Source organism: Teleopsis dalmanni, chromosome 2 (genome assembly GCF_002237135.1).
Source record: "Teleopsis dalmanni isolate 2A chromosome 2, ASM223713v2, whole genome shotgun sequence".
NCBI classification, from domain to species: Eukaryota; Metazoa; Arthropoda; class Insecta; order Diptera; family Diopsidae; genus Teleopsis; species Teleopsis dalmanni.
In genome coordinates this window covers 4,427,990-4,438,869 of record NC_051847.1, presented here as the reverse complement: position 1 = coordinate 4,438,869, position 10,880 = coordinate 4,427,990, and the positions used below count along the sequence as shown (strand labels likewise).

The following is a 10,880-nucleotide window of genomic DNA, read 5'->3' as shown; positions in this document are numbered from 1 at the left end:
ACTCGCGTAAAAACAAAGAAAAATTTGCTATTAATTTAGTCCACAGGTTGGAAGCAGCGGTGTGCATTGTAAAATTGGTTAAAAATTTGAAAACAGTTTAAACAACGCTCAGTACGATCTTGAAGCGCGAGAAGTGAGGATGTGCCAACATTTTGTTTCGTTGTAATATTTTCTCAACTGTCTTCTAACAATGAATCCGTTAAGCCGGTAAAACGTGGGTATAAACGCGCAGTACTTGGATGGTTCTTAACGATACGTCGAAATCGTTAGATTTTTAATTCCGATTGTTTATAATTATTACATCAACATGTTTCTTCTTTAAAAAGGTGCAATCGATTTAATGTTGGCAGAATCTTTATTCACCACAGATGGAATATGTACATCTTCTGTAACTCGCACTATTGACTGTGGAAGATAAAAAAGGTGTTCCTTCAATTTGCCCATAATATGCAAATTCAAGTCGATAGTATGCCCGGTATAGTGACATACATATGATTCAAATGCCATTATCGCTCTTTGTCTAGGGTGTGTGTAGTATTTTGTGTAAAATTATTTAGTGATTTGATCGCTTCAGCCTCTAGAGTAGACGCAGGCCCGGATGTTGATGTTGGGTATGGCAGACGCGGCAAAGAAAAAACAGTTTAAGTGATTTAAGCCTAAAAAATAAAGAAATAAAAAAGAATGAATAGAAGAACACACGTACGCATTAAACCAAAAATAATAATATGGATTTAATATAATTGCATTATAGTTTGTGATAATTTCCATCGTATCCTATTTGATAATCCATATCATTAAATTGAAATTCGATTAAATAATATACAACATAAATATATGTGATATGTGGATATTTACTTAAATATTAATTAATAAAGAAATTAATCCAAATATAAAATGAAATTATTTTTCGCAGTATTAATTCATTCATGGATTAATTCATAATATTTTGCAATTCAATTACTCGACTGTGTTTCAGGATCCATTGTTTAATATGTTTAAATACTATATAATTGATGAGATTGCAGATCTCAAATTCTAACTTCTTCAGAATTGGCAGCAGAGGAACAAATTATTGGATATATATGTGTAAAATTGTTTAGTTTTCATGGTAAGTATTAAATGAAATATTAAAATATCAAAAATTTTAGGAATACAAAACACTAGCATATCGAATATTGCATTTAAATCAATGTTTCTATTTATGATATTTCACTCTCAAGAAACTCAAAATTGTTGATTGTTTGCTTATCTATGAAAGACCATTAGCATGCAATCTCATTCAAAACCCATTTCATTTTGCATTTGTTTTTTAAGCCATCACCCACTTTTTGGCACAAGCATACACTCCATTCAGAATGAATTCAGAATATTTTTTTATATCTACATATTGTCACAGTTTTATGTTGAGAATAATTCATAAATTTACTATATTATTGGAAATAAAATAAAAATATATATGTATATATAAACTAAAGTCACAACGATTCTTCATAAAAATCGATGGGTCTTCGATGGGCAAACTTGTGAATACCCAATGAAAGTAGTGAAAAGCTTTTACGTATATATAGAGTGTCTTTTGAGAGAACAACGATTTGAAATTGAAAGAAAGCAAATACAATTTGAGTGAACGGATCGAATTTTTTTTTATTCTATGAATTATCTTATTAAAAATATGAATTCGTTTAATAAACTATTAAGCTTCAATTTACAATAACTTTTTCGAAAACTGAATGCAGTATCTTATGAATCATGTTTGACTTGTCCACATAAGTCAAAGGCTTCAAATGCTTTTACAGAAAGTGCTCCACCGTCGCGACGGTACACCACATGGCCTAGGAGATTAAACAACACTTCTATTTCTGAAGACAATATAAGCATGGAACACTTGTTTAAATTATTTATTGATTTCTATGATAATAAAAGTTGCCGAAGGCAAAAGTCTTCGAGGACAGTTTCGCTAATATATGAAGAAATAAATTTCCATTGACGGTGCCATTCCGATGTTATTCATTTTTAAAAAAGTAGATTTCATTCATGCTATCAGTCCATAAATAACGCCAAACTGCTTATTTCTTAAGGTTCACCATAAGGTGATAGTTTCCCTAAGGAAATGGGACCAAGGGAGTATTGACACAAAATTGTGCCTTATAGCCTAGTACTCTGTAAACATTTTTTAATCAACATTTATTTCACATCTATAAATAGTCTTTACATTACAACTTAGACTTAAGTCTTTACATTACAATTGACTTGACCTTACTAAATAAAAAGATTATTTAGGTGACTGATTATTTTTAAGTGCTATGTAATCCAATCCATGTAATTGGAAAAGTACCAACCCATATTAAAGACCCTATATAAGCGGTAATTATACTATATATATATATCTATTATCGATTATTTATTAACTCGATGATAAGAATTAAATTAACTCAATAGTATATATTTTTTATTTCTGAGTTCGACCTCAGAATTTATTTTATGTACGATTTTATTCCAAAACTATTATTAAAAAAATCTCTCATTATTTTAAGTAATATTCTATTGTGGTAATATAATAGTATAGAAAATTAGTTCTATAAACTCACCTATTAGAAATGACCGTTGAACCATGGAAGTCAGAGTGGTAAGAAACTTATTTGAGCAATGAAGGGCAAAAGTAGAAGTTGATGGTCTTATAAATCGATGTGTACACATAAATCGAAATTTATCAAAGCCAAAGCGTTATAACGGTTGTGAAGGTAGAAGATAAGATTAGTGAAAGGGATGGATGGCATTTGAGTTTGAGCCTTGTTTTATGTTGATCTACATTTAAGTTATGTTTCATGGTTATAAATAATAATAAGAAAATGTTTCTTACATATTCAATAGCTTTATTATCATTCCTGAATCTGAAAATTGGCAGATAATAGTTCTTTATTCTTTTTAGGCAGAGGGTTCTCCGGTTCAAGATGAACCTGTCGATCTCAGTTTGCGTTGTAAAAACGGTGAGTATATATTTATTCTATTATATATTATTTTTGAACTCTTTCAAAATACAAATTAAAATAATTCTAGTTTTGATAATAATTGATATAATATAAAACAGATTTTTTTCTCAAATTTTCCTACTACTTTCATAACTCTTTTTCTTTGAACGGTTCTTAGAATGGTGAGTGGATGTATCCGATTTGGTATAAGGAATTATTTTAACATACTTTCACGTAAGCGAAATAATGTCAGTATCAAGATCGTATCTATGTTGCAAATGTATTGACTGTGATTTTTAATTAAAGTGTAGACGTCATAGATTATATGTGGTTCTCAGTTTAGCAAAACATTGAGTTGAGCTACACTTCTAAGATACACAGCGTTAAGTTGCGAAATAACATATTCAACGACAAAATCTTTAAAATATTGTCCGGAAATATTAAAGCCGGTACCAACAACAGTCAAATATTCAGTCTATGGCTTAAGAACATGGGCTAACCACACCTCCAAATTTAATTAAACGATTAAATAGTGTAAATGGTTAATGGGTAATGATGGTGACAATCGTAGTGTTGGGTGTTCTTGACTCCTGAGTTCATTTCTACAGTATCCAATCATCGATTTTGCAATCTACCTTCAAGTCATCCTTCAAGTCATGTAATTTGACAAAACGGATAATAACGTTCATTGTAATTTTTGTAAACAAAATATTATCATTTATATCTTTCATTCTATTACAAGCCCTTATCGTTATTGGACAGGTGTTCCAGTTCGGTTTTGCAATAAGTTCTAAAGATATTATCTTCAAAGATTGTGAGTTGCTTGTAATGTTGAACCATAAGTGTTCATACCATAAAACGGTATTTTAGAATGGGCACAGTAGCGTTTTATATATTTTGAATTAAAGATTCCGCACCAGAAGCTTCCACTTATAAGCTTAAGATTTATATACATTCGGTTGTGCTAGAAAATTTATATATAACACGGAGGTACTTGAATTCGATTAGTTGTTCAGAAGTGTAAATCCTATTGGTAATGTATAATATATTGAGTTTGTTTAAAAGTTTATTAATTTAAAAAAAAAACTTCCTGCCTTCATAGTCTATAAAGAGGCGATCTTCGATTTTTATAAAGTAGTACTCTTATTCACTTGTCTTATATCATAATGCAGCAGGTTGAAAATGAAAGAAGAAAGAGCATTCGTTTAACTTTAGTTAGCGTTGGTTAGTCGAATAAGTCTCTGGCAATGTTCGTCGGGTATCTGTCACTTAATGAGCCTCTGACTCAAGCCTTGACTATAAGCCTTTGTAAGTTTAATAAATAGGTTTTTTTTGTACGATTTCACAATTTTTAAAAATTTGGATTAGGACAGAAATGGGTCTAATGTACATTGTATTTCGGAAATTTACATTGTTAGCCAGTGATTTATTTTAAATATTTCGACTGAATGATAGGAATATTTTTCCTTAAATATTTTAAGGAATAATTCCAATTTTAAATATTTCAAACTTCAATATATCTGAATGCTTTAAAAGTACGTGTACGAAAAGTGATCAGCAAGATCAGTAGTGTATAAACAAATGTACTATAAATATAACAACTTATAACAATAATATTTGTATGACATCAAATACAGCAAAAAGGTAGGCCAACATTTGTTTTATTCCAAAAAAAAAGATTTATAAAAAAATCATCTTTAAAAATGCATTGCAGTCACTTTGATAGCATAAAAGTCAACTATCTCTGCTGCTAGTTTGGGTGAATATATTCTATTTGAGGTTATGTGAAAGTTCAAGTTCGTGATCGTGCTCAAACATTTTAACTACTCACCTCGCTTCAAACAGCAACAGCAACAGCAATAACAACAACAACAGCAACAAAACCACAAAGTCACAATGACGAAAACCAAGAAAACATTTGAAGATGAGTACGCCAGCAATATGCCACGGCATATCACGGCATATCACGGCATACCACGGCATTTGCTTCTCAGATTGAGTGAATGTGTGCCAGAAACCCGATGCATTGGATATGATTGTGCGATTTCTGCACTGCCGTAGAATGCTCAACATAAGATTGTGTTGATGACAGTGGAGACATATTGTCTGCGTTGATATGGCTAGAGTGAAAAAAATCATCGCAAATAATTACTGCACCTTAAATTATTTATATATTTTTTTAGGAGAAGACATTCCCTAATTATTTTACTCTTCACAGTATTTTGATATGTCAACTTTGTCAAGATGTTTGTAACGTTTTCAAGGAGTCATTAAAGACGTTTTAAAGCACCAACATATATTCCAGAACATCTCGACCACAAGAATCGAGGAGAAATTTTAACCAGCGTTTGAAGATCATATCAACAAAAAAAAAACACAATGAAATATTTTTTAGGTACAGATCTTCGAAGAAATGTTTGGGGAAGGATAAGAAATAGAATATATATAGCATGGTCATCACGTCTGAAAAAATGTATAATACAAAATAAATAAAAGGTTTTTTGTATATAAAATAGCGGTAGATTCGGAAGCTGAAATTAAAACCTTTTTTCTGACTTTATTCCAAAAATTGAATAAAACTGAGAAAAACAAAGTATTATTGCCAATTATATGTAGGGATCTATTCTATTTATTCCTTATTTGTTAAGCCATTGTCTATCTAAATATGTTTCTCAAAATGATAAATCATTTAGAAACTTTCCCACTAATTTTGAAAAGAATATTGAATATTATTTTGCGACAGAAAAAAGATAGGTTGTGTTTAGCGAAAAAATGTCAAAAAGGTTTTATTACTTAAAGGTTGAATCAGAAAATACTTAGGGAAATCTATGTTTAATCATTAGGTTAGATGACGTTAAATGATGAATGGCAACTTTGTGCACTAAGTTTACTGATGTACAAATAATGGCTCATGGACCACCTTAAAGGCAGAAGCCTAAACATTTAGTGCAGCATCTCTTCAAAAGGCACAACATCCTTATTTAAGAAGAAGGGAACCAACCGAGTTAGTTTGGAAACATGGCTTTGTACAAATTTTAAAGGATGACACCTTCAATTGGAAAAGTTCAAGTGGAAATGGTGCAACAAAAATTTTGAACTTTCTTCAAGCAAAGATGAGCACAGATACATGAAGTGGAGTGAAGTTACCTTCTAAGCCTCTAACCCACAACTCCAACAAAAGTCGTTAGAAGGTAGACTAAGTCTAATTGCATGCCTTCCTAATATATAGTTGGTGCTGCATTAGTTAAGGCAGTTGATCGAATTTTGTCAGTTTAGATCAGATAAGTCTTTTGATCTGACTAATCTTCATCTTATCAGGCTTTTCTTTCCAACTCTGAGTATTAACCATTTATTGCCAGTTTTATCATTGCAAAAGATATAACAATAACAGAGAAGTGAGTTTTGGAGAACAATGTATTTGTTCTTTTTTGCAATTTCTCGAGATGGCGCTTTATCCAAGTAACTATATAACAACTAATTGAGATAAGTTTGGCCTTTTCAAACTACAATAGCAGCAACTGTAACATCTATCAGTACTTAATTGCAGCTTGGCTGTTATAGAATGTTTAGTAGTAGTAGTAGTAGTAATAGAAGTAGTTATTTGAATTAACTATATATATGAATTATAATATATATAATTTAATTACAGTTAACGTATATTCTATCTTTGAACTTACGATAATAGCTGATATATTCGTATTCGTATCGATACGAATCTCATCTAACCCAAAGCTGATCCTCCTTTCTTGGTAATAAGTTAATTAAGAATGTAAGTGGATTATTAGGGTTGGGTTTAGAAATAAGATTGGAATAAAAATGAAATTATATTCCTTTTTTCAAGCTTTATGATTCTATAAAAGGTTTTTATGCATTGGTTGCTATTAATCGCAGTTTGTTAAACGACATTCCAATTGTCTTAGGGACTATTCTACTCTAGGTTTTTTGAAGTCTTTCACGTCATCTTGCACCTGATAAAATATTGTATTATATTTTCAAAGTGTACCTGCTTCAAATAATTGAAAGTATACTGCACAAAAGTTTTTCTCATATGTATATTGAGGCAATTAGTGACATTATCGGAGTGGTACATATCGGCATGAAATTTCGCATTCTTCTTATTTGAAAAAATGTAATGCACAATACGAGAAAAATAAATTCATGTGAAATTCAAAATTTGAGTACATTATTTAAAGATATAAGCATGTAAATTCATTTTCAAGTAAAATGTCAATTTCGATCTAAGCAACATTTACTACCGGCATGGATTGAACAAAACAGCAGAAAACTGTATTTTCCCACGAATGCATCAGTAAATAAAAGCGCATTTCGCGTGATACTTTTATACACAATTCGATAATTGGGGACCTCGTTTTGTTATTTTCCTTTTTAAACATTTTGGTCTAATTTACAACCTATGCAGTTGAAGCGCGGTGCCACAAAGACTACAGATGCACTGCTTAACCACACTGATGCACTGTGTTGACCACAAGAACAGCCATTGAAGTGAACACCATGGGAACAAAGTTCGGGCAGAGCAGAGCAGAGCAGCGCAGCACATGCTGCTAACCGCTAACCGCTAGCCAGTAGACACTAGCCGCTAGCCGCTAACCGCTATTCTATTACGGCGCAATATTTGTTTAATTTCATTACCAATTCGTGTCTGGGTTTTGGACTTTACTGCGCCACTGCACCACTGATGCCACTTATCAATTTCTTCTCGGATCTCTCAAACTCAAAACCCATGGCCTCCGCAAGTAGTAATCCAGTTTTCGAACTGAAGCAAAGAATTTTACTTCAACAGTACTCGTATTATTTATTTGCGTAAATCAATCGCATTAACACTTAATGTATTAGCGATTCAAGCAACTTCACTTGGAGGATGGACTATGGAGGAAGGAGGATGGAGGATGGAGGATGCAGTCGGCTGAGGGAACAATGAAAATATTGCAAATTAAACAATATTTTTAACCGTATCTGAATTTAACATATGACTGCTCAAGCGTTGGTACTAGTTTGGTTATTTATTTTTTGCTATTTGCTATTTGCTATTATGTTTTGCTTTTACGAAATTAGGTGATACTGATCCTATAAAAAGTTGCCATACTGCGAAGATACACACGCGTACGTAACTCAAAAGAAAAGCCATCACGGGAAAGCCAGCTCACGACTTGCAGACGCAGCGTTTCCAAGTGCCGTTTGATGCACACATCAGATAAACACACACTGGAAACCATTATATAAGCCAAGTGTAATGAATTCCTCTACAATGGCTCACAATGGTTTGCATGGAACTATCTAGTCTTCGTATTCTGCTCATTTGATTTCTCACTTTTTCTGTGTAAAATAATTAAATAATTCATGATCGAAGCAAAATTATTTGTTCTAATTAGACATACATTTTATATCTTTTATTTGTAAAACAATTGTAATTACTTTAGCTCAAGTTGCAGATTTTATCGGTAGTCAACAATTTAATACTGTAGAAAACGTACAACATTTTTACCGAACTTATGAGATAAATTTGGTTTTTCTGACAAAACTCTTGGAATTTTTGAACTCAAATGGAATAACTTCAACAGGCAACTGAACTGTGCAGAAGTTGACAAGATAAAGATTAGTTGGAAAGATTAGTCCTTATAGATATCTTTAAAGATGGATGTCTCTATAGATAAGAAGCGAGTTTTATGTTGAGCCGATTATTTCAGTTACTAAAGATTACGTATCGTGACAACAACACCACATAAAGATATAGTAGTTGTATAAATAATAAAAGTTATTATAGCTCACCTTTCCCTTGCAACTTCGCAACATCACATTGAATAATACACATCTTTCCACAATGTGATCTAACCTAAAATTAATAACTCCGCAGTAATCTGACCTAATTTACTAAAAACTAATCTATAACTGATGCTAGCTTAGAAGTTATGGCAAAGCACAGAAAAGGTTAGAAAACAGTGCTGTGAATAGTACTATATCTTCCAAAATTGAGTACATAAGTGCTTATTACAACTTTATTCCATTTTTATAAAACTATATTAGGCTAGTTTTAACAATAGGATCTATTTTAAAAAGAAATATTTTAAACACTCTAAATCAATATTTTCTAACTTGAGTCCCAGGTCTACACCTTACATATTTAACAATTATTTACCGTTTCAAGCAACACATTCCTCACAAGAAGTACTTCCTAGAAACTTGTTCCGTCTGTAAGCTAAAGCTAGCCAGTTAGAGAAGAAATGTGATTATCTCTTCTTGTTGAATGAAAGGTGCAGTTTCTTTGGGTGATATTCTATAAACAAGTGACCTGGAAAAGCTGCGATTAGTCTGGTAGTATGAACTCGTTTCATGTTAATGAATTCCTTGGACCTTACCTTATTGTATTTTTATCAGCTAGTTGCAGATAGTGGAAATATATGCCTCTCCAAAAAAGTCTACTGCTTCATTCTTTTTAAAGTTGCTATTACGTAGAACCCCTATGAGAGTGGATTCCGAAAACTGAGTTAGCCCGCCAATTTCAGTCTAATGTACGGGTTAGTTTTTTAAAAATTAAATAATAGATATTTATTGATTAGGACCTTACAGCATCTATAAGAGAAAAAAAATATTCTCCCACCATATCAGTTATGATTTTATAAGTAAAGAGCAAGAGCCAAAAAGGCTCTTAAGTGGCGATAAGTTCAATCTTATATATACATATATCAAAAATCGAATTCTACCCTGTTGTTGAATTCTCCTTACAGGTATGTGAAGGGCATTGTAATTTCGTTAAAGCCAAAGCTGACTCTATTACTTGATTTTATTATTAATTGTCTGACTGTCGAAAATGTATATTGTAACTGCCAGAATAATCAGTCTTATATAATACAACTTTAATGTCCTCTATTTCTTCTTTGAAAGTAAATGAATTGGCATAAGTGAACGTCAAATCCACAGTTGAAAACATATTCACTTGCTCATCATAATTAATGCAAATATTGCCGAAACAAAAGTCACATATTTGCAAACCGCTTCTTACACCCTTCATACAGATGGCGTAGAAAAGATATATTAACTTTGTCATAATGTTTGTACCGTCGTTAAGTATGTTAGATGTCAGGAGTTATTGAGAAAATATATTGGATCGATGCATCGATGGCTGCCTCTTTGTCACTCGATTAGTGAGATAAGGTTAATACAAACTAACCTTAGTTCATTAGGTATATGGTAAGATTGATTGATTAAGTCAAATCATTGAGTTTATGGGAACGGATTTTGAACTTTTGTACGAATAAATAATATCCGATGGCAATACCGCATTGCTGTTATATATAAATATATAACAAATGGATTTAATCTTTAAAAGTCTTTAGCTAAATTTAGTATGTGATAAATGGGGATGTTATATGTTTATAATATAAGTATTAGATTTCATTCAAAGTGGTTCAGATAGGTATGAAAACGGACCTTTAACTTTCTAAAAATTTTTTCAATAAAATTGGATGCGAAGTATTAAAACTTCTGAAAACTATATCGACTATAGCTGCCGTAAAGAGGATCCTACAGATAGGAATTGTCAAGATAGCACATAAACGGGGCAAGATTCTAGAATCACTAGAATCTCGCAGTATAAAATCAATGACGTTTCTACAGTTAATATGAGTTCTGAACTTTGTTAAGACATTATGATTCTCTTAAGAATCAAAACAAATAATAATAATTTATAATTATTAACATCAGTGTGAACATTTCAATAAATCGAATGTTTTAAATTAAGCATGTAAGAGTCTATTTCCCAGTACAAAAACTATTATTGGTAAGTTTTAAGTAATTGTTTGTGAAGGGTATTTCAGATTCGGAAAAGCCAAAGCTAACTTTTTGAAATATTATTTTTTTCTTGTATTTCTTGGCACTTAAACACTCGGTTTTCAT

The 10,880-nt window shown here is 31.6% G+C and overlaps 2 protein-coding genes across 2 annotated transcripts in view; one reads left to right on the top strand and one right to left on the bottom strand.

Moving 5' to 3' along the window:
- Positions 1–983, bottom strand: part of LOC119684118 (maltase A3-like) — a 3,005-nt gene extending 2,022 nt beyond the window's left edge. The window contains exon 1 of the mRNA XM_038098075.1: positions 962–983. Coding sequence (XP_037954003.1) covers positions 962–983 — 22 coding nt within the window. The remainder of the gene's footprint in view (positions 1–961) is intronic.
- Positions 984–2,611: 1,628 nt separating this feature from the next.
- The window catches only part of LOC119684099, a 28,424-nt gene continuing 20,155 nt past the window's right edge, over positions 2,612–10,880 (top strand). Inside the window, exons 1-2 of the mRNA XM_038098048.1 lie at positions 2,612–2,626; positions 2,930–2,987. Coding sequence (XP_037953976.1) covers positions 2,612–2,626; positions 2,930–2,987 — 73 coding nt within the window. The remainder of the gene's footprint in view (positions 2,627–2,929; positions 2,988–10,880) is intronic.